At 32.0% G+C, this 26,366-nt stretch overlaps 1 protein-coding gene across 9 annotated transcripts in view; it reads right to left on the reverse strand.

The window, feature by feature from the left end:
* Positions 1-1,049: 1,049 nt before the first annotated feature.
* The window catches only part of LOC139499490 (protein tyrosine phosphatase type IVA 2-like), a 40,598-nt gene continuing 15,281 nt past the window's right edge, over positions 1,050-26,366 (reverse strand). For 5 of the 9 annotated variants that reach the window (XR_011658199.1, XR_011658203.1, XR_011658201.1 and 2 more), the window contains exons 2-7: positions 24,696-25,192; positions 19,706-19,798; positions 7,785-7,915; positions 6,995-7,069; positions 4,795-5,284; positions 1,050-4,752 (exon numbers count right to left, since the gene is read on the reverse strand). Coding sequence is in view for 4 of the 9 variants with exons in the window: in XM_071288186.1 (XP_071144287.1) it covers positions 5,173-5,284; positions 6,995-7,069; positions 7,785-7,915; positions 19,706-19,798; positions 24,696-24,806 (522 nt within the window). In the remaining 5 variants the exon portion in view is untranslated. Of the gene's footprint in view, positions 5,285-6,994; positions 7,070-7,784; positions 7,916-19,705; positions 19,799-24,695; positions 25,193-26,366 lie in introns of all 9 variants that reach the window. The other 4 variants (XM_071288186.1, XM_071288189.1, XM_071288187.1 and 1 more) reach the window with 1 other exon arrangement.

The raw sequence follows: 26,366 nt of genomic DNA on the forward strand, positions 1-26,366 counted from the left end.
AGCTGCAATTCAATATTCTAAAAGTTCAGAAATTATTGCGAGGTTTTTATTAATGCTAATAATGTGACTGGGTGAGTATCGCAATAATAAGAACTTGTATTCGGTCTGTTCCAAAAATAAATGTATGGGGGGGGGGGGGGTTGAAAGGCACTTGATATCTGATGCATATATGTATGCAAATTTTTCTGATATCGCAATAATTAGTCTCCCATAGGTGTCCATTCTTGAAAATCACAATAACAGATGTATGCATTAATTTCTGAATTTACAGTATATTGTAATCTGTAAAACACTTTTATGCAATTATGGTTTATTTCTAAATACATGTACCAGACCAGCCCTTGAGTAGATAAGATACCAAAGTGATATTTGAATTATTACAAATAGGGTGGTTAGTTCTCTTGGTTAAATTGTTTCACACATTGCATGTTGGGCCTTTATAGCTGACTATACAGTATGTTCTTTTTGTTATTGTTGAAGGCAGCATTGTGGCCAATAATTGCCTACTCAAGGCAGTACTGTGGCCAATAATTGCCTACTCAAGTACTGTGGCCAATAATTGCCTACTCAATGCAGTACTGTGGCCAATAATTGCCTACTCAAGTCAGCACTGTGGCCAATAATTGCCTACTCAAGGCAGTACTGTGGCCAATAATTGCCTACTCAAGGCAGTACTGTGGCCAATAATTGCCTACTCAAGTACTGTGGCCAATAATTGCCTACTCAATGCAGTACTGTGGCCAATAATTGCCTACTCAAGGCAGCACTGTGGCCAATAATTGCCTACTCAAGGCAGTACTGTGGCCAATAATTGCCTACTCATTTAAACTCTGGTCAATAGTTGTCTCATTGGCATTGATTTTGCTCTTTGGTGGGATTGTTATCGCTTTAAAATATTCCCCATTTCCATTCTCAATTTTATGTGGATACCATTTTTGTTTGACGTCCACAGGTCATAAAATTACAAATTTAGAAATAATAATAAAGTAGATGATTTTAATGAAATACAAATGTATAATTCAATGGTGACATGAAGAACAAACAAATAATCTGACTCAAAATTTATTCAGAATTCATATTGCCCTTGTAATATATATATACAATTTTTTCAGAACAAAACTTACAGCAATTTTGATAAATATAAATATTTAAAACAAAGAATTTCATTGGCTGACTGAAACCAGTAACTTCATTGGCTGGTTTCTTACAATAAAAGCACCAATCAAACCAATCTCAATTTGAACTTTAAAATATAAAACATGATTTTATATGTGAAAACAATGAATCAGAAAAATAAATATGGAACCTTGACAGTTCAAACAGGCAGCAACTTGGGAGGGAATGTCTGGTGTGTGTCAAGGTCAATTATCAAGGGCAAATTCTTAGGAACTGAGATTCTTGTATTTTTTTTATATTAACTACAGAATACAGTGAATTTACCATTAATACATTATATTTATTAACTGATGCTTAAATAGACAGTGAAGTTACCATTAAGACATTATATTTATAAACTGACGCTTAAAAAGACAATTTTTGTGTTTTTCAACATTTACCCATAAAATACAACATATTTTTGCCACAAAAAAAAGACACAAACTGAATTTTTCTTCATTTTTTTTCAGGTATTAGTAAACATTTGTGAAGGCTAGTTCTACTACTTTCTAGCAAAGTTTTTCATATTCTTTTTGAAAAATTCTAAAAATATCAAATGAGCAAAATTTGAAACTACAAAATCTTAGAAGTTTAGGTGAAAGGGGAAGGGACAATTTAAGGTCAATTTGGCATAAACTTAAAATCATATTTCGTTTTTGTCTATTCAAATTTTGAAAATCTTTTTGCAAAATCTTACACTTCAACATTAATTCTTTTTTTAAATGACAATCACAGTTGTAAAATATTAAAAGTTAATTGAAAAAGCAATATGACACAAAATATTGAATATTTGATGAACAAAATTATTAAATACATGTTAACACCTATGCCAAACAGATATTTTAAACAAGAAGTGTATTTTATGATTATCTATTCAAAGTTTTAAAAAGTGTTATGAGCTTCAACTGTGCTATTTGTTTTGAATCCTTTATTCAAATACCTAGATGAAATATTTGAATCAATAATGGCTTCTCACACCTTTATATTTGTATGAATATATTGACTAAACAAGCCTCAAAAATAAATTCTTCTGTAAAGAGGTAGACCTAGGTTAAGGGAAATAACTCTTAAAATCATCAGTACGTTTGTGTCAGCCATTTTCATAAATATGTTCTAAGCTTCTTGGATACATAGATTATTTCCAATCTGTTTCAGGTAAATGCTTAAAATTCTTTGACGAAACTTGACTTTTACAAACGCATAACTGATTTAAAGAGTTATCTCCCTGAACCAAGGTCTACCCCCTTAAGTGGTACAAAATTTGTATCAACTAATGGAACTGGAGAATACTGGATGTACTTTTGCTATTTTTAATTTAGTGTTAAAAATGGATGTATATAAGTTACATGCAGTTGTCAAATTTAGCATTGACATTGAGCACTATGTTAATACAAACATCTTAATGCACAAGCTTACATTTCAACTTACAATTTTTTTTTATATCTCAATCCAGTTTTACACAAAGTGGATATTCAATAATCTTGGATTTTATCGAATATACATTTGCAAGGTGTCCAATGAAAATGGACATGGTTTAAGTCATTATAACCTGGCATACGATCTGAACTTACATCTACATATACAATTCATCATATAAATGAAACAAAAGTTTTCTCACATGACATATATGTAAATAATTCAAACACAATATGATATAAATAAATAGCTGATAGTTTTGCTCCACAATAAAACTGTAAATAATGGGATTAAAACCTGACGACATTCCAATGGTAATCGGATTGAGTATGGAGTATACATGTCTCAAGGCAAGTTTTAAGGCTATGTTATAATGGAGTGATTTCTAGATTTCCATTTTCTCACAACTCAGATTTATGTAGTGTCTTCTAAATCTACTTATACGTTACATTTATTACTTCCCTTGCTTATAAGACATGTACATTTTATTTTTATTACTTCCCCTTATAAGACATGTACATTTTATTTTTATTACTTCCCCTGCTTATAAGACATTTACATTTTATTTTTATTACTTCCCCTGCTTATAAGACATGTACATTTTATTTTAGAATCCATGTTGTTTGAATTGGACACTACAATAACATGTAGATGCCTTTTCCTTATTGGTGTTGGATTGCTGTCTCATTGAAGATTATTTCTTCTTTATTCATATATATGTACATTACATGGATGGGCCAGGTGAGCTAAAAATGTTATACCTGGATTAATAAGGTTAAAGTAACTTGTCTAAATTCCCTATACAAATTTCAATTACAGATAATAACTTCTCAGAAAATTGTGAGCAATGATCAAAGTATATTTTCTATACTGTTTTTTGTGGTGTTTTTTTTGTGTTTAAAAAAATGCTATTTTTACATCCTAAGAAAATATACCTGCTCCTACTTTAATCTGTTAGTAAAAATTAATACAAAGTTTGCAAAGGGAAGTAATATATGTGAGCATTTCTTTATAACTAGAAATCCGTCATTGATAAAAATCTACTGAAATTTGTAACCCTAGCCTTATGTCGCTAAAATATGAAAAAAAGTGAAATGACATAAAAATCAATAACTGGAAATATAAATGGTGAAGAGATGTGTGTCCCCTATTGTGCCTAGTCATTGATAGTGATGAATTCCCATTTTCCCTCTGTTAAATCATTGGTTATTAATCTTAATCTTTAAATCATTTATTTCTATACATAGCACTAAAATGTGATGACCTATACAATGTATACATAATTTATATACAACTTTAAAAAAGAAAATTAAATTTCAAGTATCCCTTATTTTTATTCTGCAAATTTTAGTATTTCTTTTATTCACATAAGCTATTGTGAAATTTGGCCCTCCTTCAATAACTACAAAACTTAAACATCAAGAATTTTATTTAGCAACATTATTTCCCCATAATACAGTCTGACAAACAAGTTAAATAAAATGTTCTGAGGAATCCAGAACTTAGCTGGTAATATATCACAAAGACGAAATTGAGAATTTCTACCTGGTTTAAGATGTATTATTGTGTTACAAAACATTGATATATAATAGCCATGACAATCAATTATATTTCTAGCAGACAAAGTTACTAATCTGACTTATTGTTAGAGAAATATGAAATTTACAAGTTTCGCTTAGCCATGTATTTGTATTACTGATAACCCCTTCTAGAGTTCTTTTAATGAATAACAAACAATACAATAAAAGTGTGATGATATCAAGCATATGAAAATACAATGAGCTGTTCCATAGAACATACATGGGAACAAGGGAAGGTAACCAGATATCAAGATTTACATTTTAAACCTTTTTATCAGACTTTACATTTCACACCTAGCCTAAATGGGAAAATTCAATTTTTGGGTGGTTATGAAAAAATAAATATACTCAAAAATTTGACAGAAAGATGGGTCAAAATTTCTTATTTTAAACATCATAGACTTTATCAGAAAATGTGCTGGATTTTAAGGGTACTTAACTTGCGACAAATACAAAAATGTTTATAAATATGATAGGGTAGGCTTCAAAATTTAGGGCAAGAAATAAATATTTTTTCGTTTAGCTTTATTCTTAAAGTGCCCTCCCTTAGTAACATGTAGGTTCCCTTAGTAACATGTAGGTTCCCTTAGTAACATGTAGCCTTCCCTTAGTAACATGTAGCCTTCCCTTAGTAACATGTAGCCTTCCCTTAGTAACATGTAGGTTTTAATGGATCAGTCCTTCGAATATAATCAAAATAATTTTCGGAACAAATCATCTGAACATATTTTTATAATAAAATCTAAAATGAAAGCAAAAGTGGTAGTAATAGAGAGAACCCTTGTTGCTGCTATATATATATCTGTTCTATAAATAAAATAAACAGTATAAAAATAGTTTCACTTCCCCAATTAAATGGTGGAGGACATATACTCCACTTATATTTAATCATGTTATAAAACACTAATAATGAACAAATGAGTATGGTTGACACAGGGGCAATAATCACTTTATTATTGAACACGTTTAAGCGGTGTGTCTGTGTTGTTAATGCTGATCACATGACACATCACACGACACATCACATGACACAGCATTGCTTGTGGCCGTTCCCTTTTTGTTTTAGTCGGGATTTTGGACGGTAATGTTCCAAGAAGGCAAGTTGTTTTGCATTGATTGCTCCTCGTCTTTTCCTGAAAACAGAAATATAAGTCTTTAGCATATCTAGAAGACATAGGATTAGAAACATTCATATTTTTTTAAATATTTGTTTTTCCTTGGTAATTATAATTAATTAATCAAGTGTTGGTGGTTTTTGTAGTCTGCTGATTATCATATATTTGTTTTTTCTGATCATTTAGGTATTTTTTTGTAATCAGGTAATCAAGTGTTGTTAGTGGTGGTTGTGGTCAGTCTAGTTTTTTGTGACATTGCTGTTACCCTGTGGTTTTTTTAAAGTTTTAAGTATGCCCTTAGTTCTACATATATTCTTAAATGTTATCCTTCAATATATATCATATATGTGTGTTAACTTAAATGTTATCCTTCAATATATATCATATATGTTTGTTAACTTAAATGTTATCCTTCAATATATATCATATATGTGTGTTAACTTAAATGTTATCCTTCAATATATATCATATATGTTTGTTAACTTAAATGTTATCCTTCAATATATATCATATATGTGTGTTAACTTAAATGTTATCCTTCAATATATATCATATATGTGTGTTAACTTAAATGTTATCCTTCAATATATATCATATATGTGTGTTAACTTAAATGTTATCCTTCAATATATATCATATGTGTGTTAACTTAAATGTTATCCTTCAATATATATCATATACGTGTGTAATCTTAAATGTTATCCTTCAATATATATCATATATGTGTGTTAACTTAAATGTTATCCTTCAATATATATCATATATATGTGTGTTAACTTAAATGTTATCCTTCAATATATATCATATATGTGTGTTAACTTGAATGTTATTCTTCAATATATATCATATATGTGTGTTTACTGTTAACTTATTGCAAACCTTATTATAATCCCTTACTTGCTAATATATAGTGACTTGAATACAGAAAAAAAAATTTTGAGATGAAACTAGAAATTAAATGCTTTAATTTGCAATTTCATAAATTTTCTGAATGCACTAGACTAAGGCCCCTGGCATTCCTTCTTGCACATCACTGGTATAATTGGTTTTTTAAATGTTATCGGTTACGTAATCTATTAATTTTCAGTAAATATTTATGACTTGTATTACTTTTAGAATGATTTCTATCAAAATGAAACCTTAAAAATGTTCACAATAAGGAAGCATTAAGTAATAAATCATGATCCAGTTTTTAGGGCATCCTAAATATCAGTTGTAAGTCTTCTCCATTATGATCTATTTAACTTTTCCTTGTTTCCTTATAAAACAGTTATCAAAACAAAAACTTGAATGTCTTCTTCCTTTTCTGAGAAGTACAAATGTATTTATAGGTGATATCGCTTATTTGATACAGTTAAAGCAGTATATTGACCTTCATGTTCCGGGTGTGGAATTTTTCTCACTGTATTGAAGACCCATAAGTGGCCTTCAGCTGTTTTCTGCTCTCTGGTCGGGTTGTTGTCTCCTAGACACATTCTCCATTTCCATTATCATTTTTAACATTTGCTTTTTAGTTGTTTGAAATAAGTCTCACTGACATTTTTCCTCTTACCACTGGTTCTTCAAACAAGAGGGAGTTTCATATTTACGATCTTATTAAAGGGCAATAGCCCCAAGATGAAAGTAAACAAAAAAACATCCATGAGCTTCAAGGCCTATTTTCCTAGACAATGCAAAAAAATATCAAAGGGATAATTTAAGAAAATAGTGGTTCTATAGTATACATACTGTCTGATTAGTTCTACAGCATCTTCATACAGCATTCCACATTCAATTAATGCTAAAGCTACCAAAACAGGAGCTCTGAAAATATAAAGTATGATCACTTAATAAATATGCAATGGTTAAAAAAATTACATATTTTCAACAAAATATGCCAACTATCATGACTATGGATTTTTCTTGTAACAAACATTAGTTTTCTTGTTTGAATTGTTTTACATTGTCTTATCTGGGCCTGTTATAGCTGACTATGCGGTATGGGCTTTGCTCATTATTGAAGGCCGTACGGTGACCTATAGTTGTTAATGTCTGTGTCATTTTGGTCTTTTGTGGATAGTTGTCTCATTGACATTGGCAATCATACCACATCTTCTTTTTATATTTGTCCTAATTATAAGTTGTCTTTAGTTTCTTACATGGTGGTCATTCTGATGGTGGCTCCCTGTGCTAATTTGTTCATTGTGTTTTACTTTTACAACACATGGGTTAAACAATGTTAAATACACAAAGGGTATGTTTGTGTGTACATAGAACTGGATTAACTCTATCACATTGGTTCCTCTTTAAACTTGTTTTAGTATTTACCTGCCTAATCCTGCCACACAATGTACAGCCACACAGCATCCTGGCTCCTCTTTAAAGCTTGTTTAAGTATTTACCTGCCTAATCCTGCCACACAATGTACAGCCACACAACATTCTGGTTCCTCTTTAAACCTTGTTTAAGAATTTACCTGCCTAATCCGGCCACACAGCATCCTTGTTCCTCTTACTTTAAACCTTGTTTTAGTATTTACCTGCCTAATCCTGCCACACAGTGTACAGCCACACAGCATCCTGGCTCCTCTTTAAACCTTGTTTTTAGTAGATTAATCCATTCCTCTATAACTTCTCCTGGGGGTGGATTACCATCATCAAACTGACAATCCTGAAATACAAAATAAATCATCATAGACTCATAACAAACGTTTACCTTTTGACATGCATCATAAACATCTTAATAATCCTGTTCCTTCCCAACCATACACATATATATGTATTCATATATTTTCAATTTATATGTTAATAAAATAAATTGAGCGCAGCCTAATAGGACCGCAGAGGTGGTACCCTGAACAGCTGGGGCAAATTTGGACACAATATTCAAGCTTGATACTGTCTGAATTTGGATTGTCATCAAATTTTTGACATACTAAGTAAAGGTTTCTGACGCAACATAAATGTCAAGATCTTACAAATGTATTGCGAAATACTGTGCAACTAAAGATTCTTCTTGAAATTTTTCAAAATGTGAAATTTGAAGAAGAAGAAAATTCCCTAAAAAAAAATTGGAACCCCCATAACTTTTTGAATCCCCCCTTTTAGCAATTACCCCCACACTCAATCCAAGCATTTCTTTTGAAGTATGGAACCTTGCAGTACAATTTCAAAGAGATCCATACTCTTAAACACAAGTTATTGTCTGGAAACTAGAAAAATGCTTGTTTTTGGTCCCTTTTTGGCCTTTAATTCCAAAACTGATGGCACCATAACCCCAAAAATGAATCCAAACCTCTACTTGTGGTATTAAACATTGTGGTATAATTTCAGAGCAATTGAAATACTTATACACAAGTAATTATCCTCAAAGTAGACAAATGCTTGTTTTTGGCCCATAATTCCTAATAGGTTAAAACCATCATCCTCAAAATCAATCCCAACCTTCCCTTTGTGATATTGAACCCTCTTGAAAATTTTCAAAGAGATCCATTCACTTAAACTAAAGTTATTGTCCAGAAACGAAATGTGTCTTCCAACGACATCATACCATTATATCATGCATATGATCCAAAAAAAATGTTTGCATTCGTATAATAAGGGGGTAGGATCCAAAAAATTCCAAGAAACAGGCAGCATCCTCACTCCTTAAGTGCAGATAATATCTTCTCAATACTGCAATTTTATGCAAATATCCCCCCTGAAAGTGAAATATTAACAAATCAGGAAGTCATACATGTAATTTCTGTACCCCCTTGTTAACTACATGTAGTTATGTAATCCCTAAACAATAACTGGTCAAGAATATTTGAAGTGGACCAGCCAGGGGTAAACCTTATCTATATGAAGTGCATCAGCCAGGGGTAAACCTTTTCTAACATTGTTTATTTTCTGTCCCACTTTTATCCCACAGCTTCAAAAGTTGTATCCAATATAAACATTCATCCCATTAAATCCGGTACTAATCAATAATTTCAATTATCCATATTGTCTTAATCCCTACAACATATATACATCAATACATTGACCAAGTTTAATCAATGTTCAATTTTATTTTGTTTACATTACAACATATTTACGTGCAGACAACCTTATCCTGCAACATTCTATGACAAAATAGAATTTTAAATATGTCATCAAAACAATTATTTTCTACCAACGCATATTTTTTTACTATAAGTTATAACCATCAAATGTTTAATTCAGACATCGTCCAACGTTTTTTAGTAATAAATAAGGAAGTCTGTCTTGAGAAAACAATGAAATCAACTATTTCTTCTTTCTTTCTTCTTTGTATTCATTTTGTAGAATGATAAGTTTGAATCCTCTGTTAGCGTCATTGTAGTTGACTGTCTGTTGACTCCTCTGTTAGCATCATTGTAGTTGACTGTCTGTTGACTCCTCTGTTAGCGTCATTGTAGTTGACTGTCTGTTGACTCCTCTGTTAGCGTCATTGTAGTTGACTGTCTGTTGAATCCTCTGTTAGCGTCATTGTAGTTGACTGTCTGTTGAATCCTCTGTTAGCGTCATTGTAGTTGACTGTCTGTTGACTCCTCTGTAAGCGTCATTGTAGTTGACTGTCTGTTGACTCCTCTGTTAGTGTCATTGTAGTTGACTGTCTGTTGACTCCTCTGTTATCGTCATTGTAGTTGACTGTCTGTTGACTCCTCTGTTAGCGTCATTGTAGTTGACTGTCTGTTGACTCCTCTTTTATTGTCATTGTAGTTGACTGTCTGTTGACTCCTCTGTTAGCGTCATTGTAGTTGACTGTCTGTTGACTCCTCTGTTAGCGTCATTGTAGTTGACTGTCTGTTGACTCCTCTGTTAGCGTCATTGTAGTTGACTGTCTGTTAGCGTCATTGTAGTTGACTGTTTGTTGACTCCTCTGTTAGCGTCATTGTAGTTGACTCCTCTGTTAGAGTCATTGTAGTTGACTGTCTGTTGACTCCTCTGTTAGCGTCATTGTAGTTGACTCCTCTGTTAGAGTCATTGTAGTTGACTGTCTGTTGACTCCTCTGTTAGCGTCATTGTAGTTGACTGTCTGTTGACTCCTCTGTTAGCGTCATTGTAGTTGACTGTCTGTTGACTCCTCTTTTATTGTCATTGTAGTTGACTGTCTGTTGACTCCTCTGTTAGGTTCATTGTAGTTTACTGTCTGTTGACTCCTCTGTTAGCGTCATTGTAGTTGACTGTCTGTTGACTCCTCTGTTAGCGTCATTGTAGTTGACTGTCTGTTAGCGTCATTGTAGTTGACTGTCTGTTAGCGTCATTGTAGTTGACTGTTTGTTGACTCCTCTGTTAGCGTCATTGTAGTTGACTCCTCTGTTAGAGTCATTGTAGTTGACTGTCTGTTGACTCCTCTGTTAGCGTCATTGTAGTTGACTGTCTGTTGACTCCTCTGTTAGCGTCATTGTAGTTGACTGTCTGTTGACTCCTCTGTTAGCGTCATTGTAGTTGACTGTCTGTTGACTCGTCTGTTAGCGTCATTGTAGTTGACTGTCTGTTGACTCCTCTGTTAGCGTCATTGTAGTTGACTGTCTGTTGACTCGTCTGTTAGCGTCATTGTAGTTGACTGTCTGTTAGCGTCATTGTAGTTGACTGTTTGTTGACTCCTCTGTTAGCGTCATTGTAGTTGACTCCTCTGTTAGAGTCATTGTAGTTGACTGTCTGTTGACTCCTCTGTTAGCGTCATTGTAGTTGACTGTCTGTTGACTCCTCTGTTAGCGTCATTGTAGTTGACTGTCTGTTGACTCCTCTGTTAGCGTCATTGTAGTTGACTGTCTGTTGACTCGTCTGTTAGCGTCATTGTAGTTGACTGTCTGTTGACTCCTCTGTTAGCGTCATTGTAGTTGACTGTCTGTTGACTCGTCTGTTAGCGTCATTGTAGTTGACTGTCTGTTGACTCCTGTGTTAGTCAATTCTACTTTTGTAACATCGACAATCTTTATAAAAGGTTTTGGAATCAAATAAATTCTTAAAATCTTGATATAAATTACAACTATATTAATAATACATGGTATTAATAATATAGATTTTAATAATGCATGGTATTAATAATATAGATTCTGGTCTACCTTGTCATTGCAGAAGATTACCAGAATGGATAAAAAAATAGTATTTAAACATAAAAGTCCAACTAAAATAGGTCCCCCCATGCTTAACATCATAGTGAACAAACTTGTGATACACATAGGTATTGTATATATAAAGAAAAACTTCTTCTACATTTAGTAATATAGACATAACAGATGACAAAACCAGACCACACACACACAATTCTTCCAGTTGAAGCTGAAGATTTGTTGACAATCAATTCACTATTATATAAGCTGAATCATCAATAGATTTTAGATAACATCATTATCCATATATATATAGGGTCAGAAAAACAACCTGGAACAGTCAACTTTATTCACCAAATCATGTCAGAGACAGGACAAATAAAATTTGGAAATTTTAACAAATAATGTCCCTATTTTTTTTATAAACTTTATTAAGCAACAGATACATGTAAGTACTACAAGATTAAGTTATTTGAGATCTAAGGTGTGTCTAGTCTAGTAAGTTTTCATTTCATCAAATTAACACCTCTCATTTTACTTTGTATTCTCTAACTGGGGTCAGAGAGGAGACAGAGGATGGTTAAGTGTAATGCATTTAAAGATAAATGCTGCCCGCCTTTAATGGGGAATGTGTCCATAGCATATAACGTTATAAAGAAAATACTATGTCTATAAAACCTTAGAAGTTCTTCAAATCATAATAAAGTCAGTCTTTAAAGAAGGAAGTTACAACAGATCTCCTTCTGTATGCATCATTAATGTAATAAATTAAATAAAATTGGAAGCAAATATTGAAATATTTAGATTGATTGTTTGCTGCTTCACATCCAGTGGCAAATATTTCATGCATGTTCAAGACAACATTTAGAAGTGTAGTAACTACTCAAATCATTTTTACTTATCTTGTTCAGTAAGATATATATGATTATAATCATAATCATTTTTATTTGCTACGAAGCACAGAAATCCAGTATGAATAATGGACATGGGACATATATGAATGTCAACGAGACAGCTACCCAACAAGTTGCAAAAAGACATGTACATCTATAGTAGAGGAATTCTCCAATAATACAGGTGTCACTACAATAATTCAAACCCCAAACGGTCAGGAGTTTATAAAAGTTGTCAATAAATGAAACAGAAACTATCAAAGATTTGCAATCAAAAGAAACTCAAAATAACAAAAAATCACTGAGATATGACTGTTTTAGGTTCTAGACTTGGAACAGAAGCATGGAATTGTGGGCTTGGGTTAAGACTGGTTTTAATGTTAATATCTGTTCATATTTGAAATACTTTAAATTTTGCGTACTGTGGTTTATTTTCCTTGGTATAATGTTTTGTGGATTGTCAGGAACACTTCATGGATATTTGATTTCCTGGTTTGTCTGCATGCAAAACCTATAGAAAATATTCAATTCATTGAACATTTGAATTCATGGTTCAACTGTACACACAAAACCCACCAAAATTGCTATCCAAAGAATAATAAATCCACAGTATTCCCACAGGCACTTAACTCAGAAAAAAAATTTCCTATATACCTTAATATAACACAAGACAAGGTAATTAACTTGCATTTCAGAAAAAATGTCAGGTAGTTTCGAAATTCCGTTATGCTTTTTTTTTCTGAGACAAGTGCCTGTGAGTCTGAGCTGTGAGTATTGCCCTTTAAATACCCATTACTGGTTTCAGACAATAGTACATCCTAATTGAATGAAGCAGACCTGTTGATGAAAGCAATGTGTTGATTAACTACAATAACACTTTGTTTATTTACATCACTGTATATCTATGTTGTTTACTTCACAGCTACAAACTGAAGGAGACAAACTACATATATACTTTTATATACACCAAGTGTAAATAGGGTGGCAACTTTACATCTACTCACAGTTGAAATCAACCATGCAAAGTTTACATAAACATTTCAAATTGATCCTTAAAAGTTTACAATATATTTCATTGCATTGTAACAAATTTTAATTTGCAATAGTATTATATCTCATCAAAAAATAAAACCAGACTCAACAGAAAATACAATTATTATAATATATAATATTGTTTTTAGTGGTGAATCTAGAATTTTTTTTATTTCAAAAAGGGGTCCACTAACTGCCTAAGAGGAGGCCTGCTCTGGTCATGCTTAAGTGATTTCCTAAATAATTAACTAAATTTTTCCAAGTGAAAGGGGGGTCTGGGCCTCCTCCCCCCTTTCTCCCTCACCACCCCTTCTAAATCCACTCGGGGTCTTAGCCTAGATAGTGGCATTTTTTGTCTATAATTACCAAAAACAATTTTGCAATTGGCCTTATATTACACTGTATTATGAAATACCTTACTAATTTTAAAATCTAAACAATTATTAGAATGTAAGAAGGCTCTGTTATAATACATTTGTTCTAAACAGAAGTTATTTGCACCAAGTACATGTACAAACAAATGATTTAATGTATGTGTCATGTACATGTGTATTTGTCTATCATTATCCTAAATAACAGCACTTAACCAACATATCTACAGTAACTACTCAGTCACTATTTTTTACTTCCCATCTTAGATCTTCATTCAAGAAAACTAGAAACAATTGCTCTTATTTGCTCTAACTATGAAATCTATCTACATAAAGTTTTATTTTTTGGTTTAAAACAAGAATGAGTCAATAGTCCAATTAGAAGGATCATATCATAGGGGAAATGTGTACTGTCTAAGTTTCAAGTTGATTGGACATCCGGGTCCTCAAAAACTACCTTGACCAAAAACTTTAACCTTAAGTAGGACAGGCTGACAAACAAAGAAAGGGATGCACAGACAGAAAAACATAATGCCCCTAGGTGGCATATTAAAAAAAAACTTTGGAATTACAATTCATGCTTAACATAACTGTTACTAAAAGATTCTGAATTGTACTTTTACAGAATTTAACCAGACTAAGACAAAAGACACTCAAAGACAGATGGTCAAACAGGACAAAGATCGAAAGGCTCCAAAATTATTACTACAACCAAATAGACATTGATTTACGTGCAAATTACGTGTGGTTACTTATAAATCGGGAAGACACATTACCAACTGATTTCCTTTCCTTAAACAGCCTCTATATTATCTGAACATATTGTATGAATTAATTATGTAAGAGAATAGAATGTTAATGTAAACAAACTGATGTCCTTTCTATGTCCTACAGAAAGCCAAGCCAAAAATATATAGGTAAAAATGTCAATATATATATACAATGTATGTGTAGGTGGGCTGTATATCATTTGGCAAAACATACAGACAGTAAACATTTACATCACCAGCAGAAACTAATGGTGTGTACATAGTTACTGATGGCTTCAATAATAATCTCTTCAGTCTCATTAAGTTCAAAATAATAATATACATTTCTAGATATGGTTATTCTCCACAAGACAGCTAACCTTAATTCAAAAAGGTGAGTGTACATTAAAATTGCTACAAGTGTTAACCTCAATCATTGGTACAAAATAAATAAAATGTTCATGCAAAGATATGTCTTTATTTTGATAGCTAAATTAGTAATACTAAGTATGACAAAACTTCCACACACTATTAGGCAAAAGTGTCAAAGTGATAGCCCAAAACGTACAGGGTGGGGCAATTTATCTCCACCATACCATGCAATGTTAACATAACTGCATGCCAAATGTCATTGACATTCAATTAGGGTTTCCTTTAAAATAAGATAATTACAAACATAAACAAATCATTGATGCCAAAGAAAATGGAAACTCTGGGACTTCCTCAAGACCAACACAAATTATCTCCGAGTTTAAAACCTTATAGTTTATTTTTACCTGAGAAGTAATATTGATCCCTATGTATAAATCACAACCAGTACTTTATAAGCAATAGCTATTTATCGTTAAAAGCAAAACAAAATTAGCTGTGTTAACAGTTCTATCCTCAATAATAAGTCACAGCAGTCAAATTATGTTTATGAATTAATAGCAATTTGTCACATGGAACAATTTTAGATCACAACATTGTAATTTGGTTTAACATGAGAAAAAGTCTAGACAAAAACATTATCATATCCTTGTTTCTTATGAAGTTTACCAAAATAAGAGATCAAACATTCCCTTATAAAATACTGTATACAGGTACCTGCCATCGAGCCTGTCATAGATTCAGGAGAAATTTGTAGCCATTATGATTTAAAACCTGACCCCACCCCCCTTTCTGTTTTAATCAGCAATAACAAAACGTCATGCTTACTGATACATTAATTTGTATATAAATTATCATGATATTCAATGATTGAAAGATGATAGTGCTCCTCAGTCAATGACTTTGTATGGTAACATCTTGATTAACAATACATGACATATTATGTGCCCCTCATTACTTTTAAAATATGCAAAATATTCAGACTAAATTTAAATTAAAGTTTGATCAAAAGACTAATATTTAAATAATTATGACAGATTTGCTTTTGTATGGTAATCAGTATGTCCTTAAATACTTGTACCAGGTAAATATAGGTCAACGGACCCATGGTAATACCTGGTGACAGGTGTAATATACGGAAGCGTTTATTAGAAATTCATGACAAAGGTTTATATATAAAATCACATATCATGTACATGTTTATGCAAGTGATATTGTTCATAAAAATAACATGTATATATTTATTTCATCATGTCATGCACATTTAATTTTGGGCTCACATCTAATATTTATTATTTTCTTTCATATTTATAAGTAAAAGGTTATAACCCAAGACTAAAAGTTAAAATAAAGTATGCCAAGAATTTAAATATATTCATTATCCTGCTAGGGTTTTTGTTCCTTTTGAATATAAATAAATATTGAAGTTTTACCAGAACTAAATGAAAGTCCTCACTAAGATAACCTAATTATTTCATTTTCATATCTTAGGCCACAATTAAAAACATTTTGGTTTGCCCAAACCCTACCCAAAGGTTGAGACAGTGGGTAGGTAGGTAGGTATTTTCTTTTTTTTAAGAGAAATTGAAGTATTGGGTGTTTATTAGTCTTCATGCCTATCTGATTAAAAAAAAACGTCTTCAAATCAGGACAATAAAACAATTTGGGTAGGCAGCTTTTTTCTGGGTAGGTAGCGTTTGGGCAAACAAACCTATCCTTTTTTATGGCCTTATAAATACTGTAACAGGTGTTTTTTTTTCATATAATATAAAATATGTACAGCTTTTTCTATATTTTTTAATTTTTAATCTCTTTAATTATAAAATCTCAAAAAATTACAATTTTCATTTTTGCTGCTACTGCTAGTGTAAATTTCAGAACCCCTGCTTCAAATGCTGTATAATTTCAAATTTCAAACTGAACTGGCACATTTTTATTCCAGGCATAAATTTGGAACTCCACTTGCAACAAATTTTTGTTAAGGAATTGATCCCTTTCAATGAGATAATTCTAGAACTTTTGTATACATACATTACATACATATATATATATAATTATACAGGTCTGAGTCTAATAAAACACAACTGTTGTTTGGTTAACCAACACCTTTTCAAGAAAATTTGGTTTGTCAATAAATTAAGAATTTCCAGGAAATATATTGTTTTAAAATATAAACATGACTAGTACATGTATATGAGCGCCTATTATTCTTTACCTACACGATTTTTCAACTAATGCAAATATTGTCAAATCAAGCTTTCTCAAGATACAGAAATTATATACATGTAGCGGTACAAATATATATCTCATCTGCATCAGCATAATTTCCACTGAGACAATTCTCCACAAGAAACCAAAAAGGCCACCCGAATTAACAACTGTACAGCCTTCAACAATGAGCAAAGCCCATACCATATCTATATTTCACACAAATCTGAAACCTGCAGGAAATGTACTGGTTCCCATTTTTCAGGTTCTTAACAAATCTGGACCTGTAGCCTAACATCAGCCTTGCCACAGAGCATGTTAAATTCACTCTAAATCGTTAATCTCACAACCTTACTAGAAACATTTTAAACCCAACATTTTGAGAAGCACACTTAGCCAAAATTTTCAATTAAACTAAAAGGTCCTTTATAACAATTACATGATTTAATGTGGTCATTTAATGACCAGAGTCAATATTCCCTGACCTGAATACAAGGTCATTGGATAATAAGATAGGATTAGGTGTCCTTGCAATTGTGTGTCCTACAAATAGTCAGAGGTACCTGAAGGGGTATTGTTGATTGTCCAGTAGGCAAGGTACTCAGTGATACAATTTTGATATCTATATTACTTCCTTGATCAAGTATCAAAAATACTACCAATGCAATTTCCTCATTCTGTATTTTGGCAACTGTCATTTTAACCATTTCTTGGAAATGTATATTAAATCATTTGTTTTTTTAAAATGTGTGTCCTGTTTTAAATTGATAATGGAACAATTTTGATTCTATCAATAAAAAAAAAATAAGGATGTTAAATATTTGAAAATAATTGTATATAAATTTGACAGAACTTTCTTTATGAAATTATATGAAAATTTAGCAATACATTTTGTATTGATATTATTCAATATTTAGTTTCAAATTTTTGTGAAAATTTATTCTTCAGCATAGAGAGTGGATAACAAAATTTCTAACCAGATTGTTTAGCGGCAATGATTCATGTTACAGGGGACTATTTCTTAAGAAACTTAATTATTAAAATTCTTGACTAACCAATGTACATTTTTTGTAAACAAGATAAATACATTGATGATAATTTTTGCACCCATTAATGATTATTACTATTTAAAAACTTAAAAATATCATATGACAGTTACAACAATGGTTTAATCTAGACCTAAACATGAGTGTAGTGTACTTAACTAGGAATTGTTTTATTTTGCTCAATGTTTACCTAGTGTAAATGGAGAGCAGTTTTTTCCGATTTTCTACAATAAATTGAGAATGGAATCGGGGAATGTGTCAAAGAAACCATAACCAGACCAAAGAGCGGCAAACAACAGAAGGCCACCAATCATGGCACTGAATGGGTCTTCAATACAGTAAGAAAATCCTGCACCTGGAGGCATGCTTCAGCTGGCCCCTTACCAAAAATGTACATGTGTACTACTTCAGTGATAATGTCTACTTGTGATAATTACACTTATTATGGATAAGCATTTTGAGGCGTAATTATTTGGGTAGGTACAGGAATCATAAACCCCAAATATTTTTATATTGGCTCACCACCAAATAAATGGGCGCCCCAGACAGACGTAACTGACCGAGAGTTGTTAATGGTTTTGAACTGAGTTAAGGTGATTATTACCTATACAAGTACTTTACCCTACCAGTCCATGTTCATGCCTTAGATACAGACTGTGTCATTGGGTACTTAACAAACATACTAATCTATTCCCCTGCACAGACAGAGAAATACATAATCAAACGACATTAAATGTTCTCTTTTTAATAGGATTAAACTGTGAGAATTCACAGGCCAATCTCCTACTAAATATACAAACAGTCGGTAATCTGACTACGTTTAAGTATACATGGTATAAAAGGTATTGTTATAAACACCAGGAAATTCTGCGTTAAGATACATACATGTACATTAAAACTACTCAGGTGAATATTTCTCATGGCTTCTGTAAGGTTTTTATTTCTAGGTTCATTTCCTTGTATATAATGTCTATTCATAAATTTGAATAAAAGGAAGAAGTCTTCACGATTAACCACAAGTGCTACGCCCCAGGCTAGCAAGAATGTTGTTGGGTCAGCCAAATTTACCTGAAGGGGCCTCAGAAACCTTATAAATCTAAAGAAATTTATGAAAGACTGATTTTCTGACTTGCTGAACAAAACTTTTGTATAAAGACTGAAGAGTTGAGGTTTATATGTCATTGTCAATGAAACAGCAACTAATCAACATAAACACATTTACATCTATCAAGTTATGGTCGAAAAAAAAAGAAAAAAGAAAGGTGTTTGAACAACATCATGCAGTGTTCTCCCCTGGCCGTTTTAGCACTGCGCTGTTCAGTGTTATCATAATTTACCGCGGTGGTATTAGGGCAGACCACAGCGTTAATGAATCCAATATCGCACGCTTACCACAGCCCTATCAAAAAATCCTGTGGAGAACACTGAACATGTACATATCAAAAGACCGTTCTTCAACATATTTTTTCTTTTCAAATCACTAACATGTTCATATATATATCCTGCACAGCCAAAGGGACATCCCTCTTTTGCAGAAGTTGAAAGAATGACCATAACAGTATGTCTATACCGGAGTCATCCCCTCGGATTACAAGGTCAATGATAACAAATTTGTCCATCTTTAAGGTTATTTGTTATATATATATTAAACTTACTTATATGACATCCCCAGAAACTAATACATATACTTCTGAACAGAGGAGGTTATACAAATGAAGAAAATATACTTACGATTACCCGTATTCCCTGGGCATCAAGTTTCTCTGTTTTATAAGTCGGCTCACATACACGTACGACATCTTTAGCTCCTTTCTTATGCAGTTCCTAAAAATATTCTATAATTTTTAACTGTTTATATATTACTCAACAATGCTCAATAAGGCCTCTAGATATATTCCTTATACGCTATTATAATAGAATTTTATGATGACTTTAGAGAAGAATGGAAATTGCATTCTTTACAATACTGAATTCAGAAATGTTTGTAATGTTCTTATTTATTATTTCGGCTTTCTAATTCTTGACCACAGAAACATGAAATATCTTTGCATTGCATAATACTCAGTTTAAAGTACACGTATGCACCAGACACCAACCCTTTATAAGCTCATGATCAAAGAGAGCATGTATACAGTTTACAACAATTGACATGTACAATATAAATATGTATGTGTCTATCTCTATATCATACAAAGTCTAGACTAAATGTGCATCAATCAACACAGAATTCTTTTACTATTATAACCTCTTATTCTGCAATATTAACCACAATAACAATACTATCGAATGACCCTATGTAGAGAGGAGTTAATAGTATCAAGGGAAACAACTGATTACCAGGGTTCTCACTAAGGCGAGTCCATGAGTCCTGGACTCATAAAAATCTGTCTGGACTCACTATTTTCAAAACTGGTGAGTCCACAGATGCATCAAGATTGAAATATTTCATATAAACTGAACACAGTTAAAACACAAAGATCATCATGTAATAGCAAAAGTTTAAAAGTGATATGAATTTAATGTCATTGCATTGCTCTGTTAGGAAATGGAGACTAAAATATACAATTATATACAATAAAATATTTTCTTCTTGCTGTTGGACTCATCATGGCCAAAAATGACGAGTCCCTGGACTCGCCTTCAAAAGTCTTTAGCGAGAACCCTGTGATTACATTATAATTTTAATATTTAGAATATGGTTAGTATGGCAGGTTATCATGGTTATTATTATTCAGATCTTTTATATTTTCTATAACATTGTTATCTAATAAATAACTATGGATACTATAGTAATATTAAATGTTCTGATTATATATAAAACATTTGTAAAATTTAAAGGAAAAGTGGTATGAATGCCAAAGAGACAACTTTCAACCCGATAACAAACAAGTAGCCTTAGTAGGATGTATAAAAAGATAGGGGAGAATCCCTGGATATATCCATATGGCAATCTATCAATATCATATACAACAAGGATGTAAAAGTAAAGGAAGATAAGCAAGCGTCAAAAAATAAATATCATACATCTCAAAAAACTTGAAATTAAAAAAAATGTCATATAAATTTATACTGTGGAACTGTATTGACTGCCAACTTATGGCAGATTTTACAATAAGAAGGAATTATTGTTTTTTGTATCCATCAAAAAAGCAATTGCTGAAACTGTGAAACAGACTGTGTAATGGAGTAATGCATTATGTTATTGAATAAAATGTGTCTTTCTGAGTAAATAAAAATAAAAATTACTCTGTGTTTGTGTTTTATGTTAGAATTAGAGGGTTTTCAATTTCAAAATATTGGACATGGAATAGACATCATGACCTACTTTACTGACATCCAGCTTATTTGGAGTGGAATTTTGAAGTATTATTTATAAGTGGAGCCTAATAACATGGACTTATATTTTAATAAAAAGTCTTCTTTTGTGTTTTAATCATAACTTTAAGGCAGATTTTTATTGGTAAAGGCTAAAAAAGGTAATTTAATAATATTGTTGCTAACGTCACGTCTTTTCCGTCCATTGTGGTATGTCACGATCGCAATTTTCTTGTTAGTTCTCAGACAGCCCATTGTAGTTATTTTTATCCCGGGTTTTATAAATAATTGAAAATAGCAATCATATTAAATTTGGATGACGTAAGGGGGTCAAAGGACTTGAGGAATCAATATCATTGGCTGTTTTATTTTTTGCGAACGTTACTGTTCGAGGTTTCCGTCCAAATCAGTGTCACGTGAGCAACATATATTTATATCTGTATCTCTCCTGTATAGGAGTTACGATATCGCCCTTTGCAGAAATAGATTCGGAGTCAGTTCCTTCACATGATGGGGAAGCAAAGAAGGTAAGTTGTATGTAATATCGTTACAAGAGGACCTTAAATGTATTCCGTCCATCAAAAAGACGTTCGCAACAAAACATAATGTCATGATAGTAGATGTTGCTAATGTTACTATTACGAATTGGTTTCTTGTGTATTCATTTGATATAAAGTACACCTGCAAATGACATTCTGTATATTTAGAAATTCTAAACCAGACTGTACAATTTTATTACTCCAGGCATATTTTAAACATCACTGTGTGCATACATTTTAACTTTTAAAGATGTTGTTGCTCATGTGACATGTCCAAATGTCGCTAACGTTACTAATTTTTTGGTTTCTTGTGTATTCATTTGATATAAAGTACACCTGCAAATGACATTCTGTATATTTAGAAATTCTAAACCAGACTGTACAATTTTATTACTCCAGGCATATATTAAATAGGGGGGGCAAGGGGGGTCCCAATAACAGCAAAACAGCAAATTGATTTGGCTCATAACAGATAACAAGGAATTAAAATGGACAAAAACAGATAACAGTAAATGAAATATTAAAATAGTTCGGTCTTTGACAAATCAGTATTTCTTATTACGGATATAATCCTTTGTAATGCATTCCATTTTTTATGACTATGTCTTTAGTATTAATTTATGTATCTAGAATGTGTTTAAATTACTACTCAATATATTATAATATTTTTATACGCTCGTTTACGGAACGTATTATGGTATACTGTTGTCCGTCTGTTGTCAACATGTCGGACATTAACTCAAAAACTCTTTAACCATTTGCATTAAACTTTGGGAAATTGTTTATATCTATTGACGTGAGCTCCCTTTTTGGGTTTTTTTTATATAAATTTTTTGATTTTAAGTTTCTGGGTAATGGGTTTTTATTCAATAAAATTTGTGGGTTTTTTTCTCAGTTTTCTGATAATATCTCAAAAATGCTTTCACAAAGCAAGGAATTTTGATGAATTGTTTATGTCTATTAACATGAGGTAACTTTCAATTTTTATAAATTTTAGATTTTACGTTTCCGAGTTAACGGGTTTTATTAATTAAAAAGGGGTGATTTTCCAGTTTTTAGACATTAACACAAAAATGTTTTCAGCAGTTTTCATGAAACGTTGGTGTATTGTTTATATATATTGACTGAAGCTTCCTTTGTTGCTAATAAAAAAAGAGACCTAAAAGAGTTTGAATATTCTGACTTTTTCTAAATGACTATTTAATGAGGTGTGTGAATTTTTCTTAATAAAACTTTGAGGCAAAGTGGTATATAGGGTAGAAAAATCAAAAGCACCAATTATAAGCATGCAATTTATCAAGTACTTTGAAAGAATTTTGACACTCTAAAAGCAATTTATTCCACTATTTTCAAAGGCCCTATTTGAACAACTTTTTATCAGCTGAGATTTTTGATTGTACCAAGTGTACTAGTAAGTAGAATACATAGTTTAGTAGGGAAACAATGGCTTGAAACGAAATAAATCTTTGTTTGTAATGAGTAATGTGCAGCTTCGGACCCAAGTACATGGTTGGAACTTTCATTGTACAATGCATTTGGTTCTGCTTTGAAAAGAATTACAGAGCAGAGTCTACGTACCATATTATATAAAAGGTTAAGTGGTTGTTAGGACCTAGTCCGTAATTGAGATCCTTGTCAGATATTCCTGGCCATATGTTTTCCTTTTTGTCATATTAAGAATTGTTTTAATTTAATATGTTCGTACGGAAAACAAGGAACATTATTCTCATACAAAAAATTAAGATAATTCTAAATACACATTCATAAAAAAAAATGGAATTTATTACAAAGGATAATCATAAGATATACTTGAATTGTCCTGGACCTCACTTCTGTGATGGGTATATGTTAATGGAATCCATCTCTGAATACGGGACAAACATATTAGTAGTGGTAGACCCCAATGGCCAATGATCTTCAATGATACCGAATATTGACTGTCAAAAAAAATGCTAACATTCCAATTTTCAATAACAGTTAACAGCAAATACATTATCATAATAACAGATAACAAAAATACTAAAAGCCCAATAACAGCTAACAAAGAATAAGACAATAACAGCTAACAGCAAATATATTTTCAAAATAACAGATAACAAAGAATTAAATTGCCCCATAACAGCATAACAGTTAAACCCCTTGCCCCCCCTCATTAAACATCACTGTGTGCATACATTTTAACTTTTAAAGATGTTGTTGCTCATGTGACATGTCCAAATGTCGCTAACGTTACTCATTTTTGTCTCCGTCACATTAGCAACATGAAAGTAGGAGACAGAACACAATACTGTAAAATCTGCCATATAAGACTTATGTTTACAATACTATACAGCAAGTCAACATTAGTCAGACCGTCTTGTAAGTTTATGTTGCTAAAACAGAACAATTTCTATCCTAAAACAAAGCATTTATATGTACATGTATGCAGGATTTGGTTTAACCAGGTTTCTCTGTATTTACACTCCTCCTATTCTTTATCTGACAGTCATGTGATCAGTCATGTGATCAGCCATCAGGAAGGTAACAGAGATATCTTGTTTGTGATGAAGGTTTGGATCCTGTTTTTGGGGTTATGTTTTTACATGTTTACACATGATTTTTTATGTAGTCATCTCTTCTCTTTTTCTTAACAGATTTTCATTAGCATAGAAGTCTTCACGCTTAACCACAATTCCTACGGCATTAGGTTGTAAAATTCTTCTCTACAAGCCAACAGAGTCCAACTAAAATGTTCACAAACTTGAGCTTCTGGCATGTGGACTCAAAAGTTAAGCGTGAAGGCTGGCATAGACAAATGATATGGGCAACAAGGTATGCACACCATAAACACATGAAGACATTGAATTTAATTTAACAAATAAACAAACCTCTATAAATTTATCCATAGTTGAATCTGTTGGTCGATCCATTATTAGGAACCGCATGTTCTTATGCTCAATCTCCGCAGGTTCTGGTCTTCGTGACTTCATGTTTGTCATAGATATTGTTTACGTGATATGAGATTGCGTCGCCTCAGAATTCTACGTCAACAAATGTACAACGAAATAAACTCTTTAAAATCGGAACAAAATAAATAAATTCACATAAAACAAAGTGAGAACAAAATGTACCCAACGATGAACTATTTATCCAACGATCTATACAAGGAAAAGCAGAAATGAAAGACTTCGGCAGAATTTCCCTGTCGAGGAATTTATCCGTCAAATTAACCCATCCAACGTAGTGTGTTGATACTGCCACAGAACATATGATTCAAATAAAGCACCACAGTAAATGACTGTTTAGTTTACACGTGCTGTGCCTGGCAATAGTCCCCGCTGTTTGTAACGAACTCCATAAATGTATGACCATGTACTCCAAAAAACTGAAAAGAGAGAAAATGTATAAGAATTAATGCATATATTTTAGAGTACATGTATATCAAACTTAATATAAGTAACTGAAAATTACAAAATAGAAAACCAAATTGTTTATGCATCTAAACAAATGTTGACTACTGATGCACTACCTCTCATGATGATGGTTCAAAGCAGAATAAATTTACGTTGATACATGTAGAGTGTACATGTAGTAGGGGTGTTTTTTATTAGCTGTTATGTTCTTAATGTTTACATTACAAACTGACACTGAAGTTGATTCAAGAAGAAGATGACCTTGGTATATAAGTTAACCTTTTATTTACATCACTATTGCCTATAAAAAGACTAACATGACTAAGTAAACATTTTTTTAAAGTCCAGACTAAAAAATCTAAGTCTTCCTAATTAGATTTTCTATCTCAATAAGACTGTATTAATTGTCATGATATTATCAAACTATCTTCAGAATGTATATTTATAGAATATCTCTGGATATTGTGAAGGTGGGCTGTACTGATGGAAAATAAGCCAACAAACTTTGACGACATTAAGAAAACAAAACACAATGGGAGAATATCGACTAATTACTACATTGTGTGCAGTGTATGTACTAGATTATTACATGTCGATAGCTTTCCCAATAATCCAATACAAAAGTAAGATAGAATTCCCAATTATTCGATACACAAGGTAGAAAGCTTTCCCAATGATAAAATACCCATGGTTCATAGCTTTCCGAATAATCTGATACACAAGGTAGATAATTTTCCAAATAATACAATACACAAGGTAGATAGCTTTCCGAATTATAGAATAAACAAGGTAGATAGTTTTCCCAATAATACAATACACAAGGTAGATAGCTTTTCCAATTATAGAATACACAAGGTAGATAGCTTTCCAAATACAATACACAAGGTAGATAGCTTTCCAAATACAATACACAAGGTAGATAGCTTTCCAAATACAATACACAAGGTAGATGGCTTTCCCAATACAATACACAAGGTAGATAGCTTTCCTAATACAATACACAAGGTAGATAGCTTTCCTAATGCAATACACAAGGTAGATAGCTTTCCCAATACAATATACAAGGTAGATAGCTTTCCCAATACAATACACAAGGTAGATAGCTTTCCTAATACAATACACAAGGTAGATAGCTTTCCCAATACA

Source organism: Mytilus edulis, chromosome 12 (genome assembly GCF_963676685.1).
Source record: "Mytilus edulis chromosome 12, xbMytEdul2.2, whole genome shotgun sequence".
Taxonomy (NCBI): domain Eukaryota; kingdom Metazoa; phylum Mollusca; class Bivalvia; order Mytilida; family Mytilidae; genus Mytilus; species Mytilus edulis.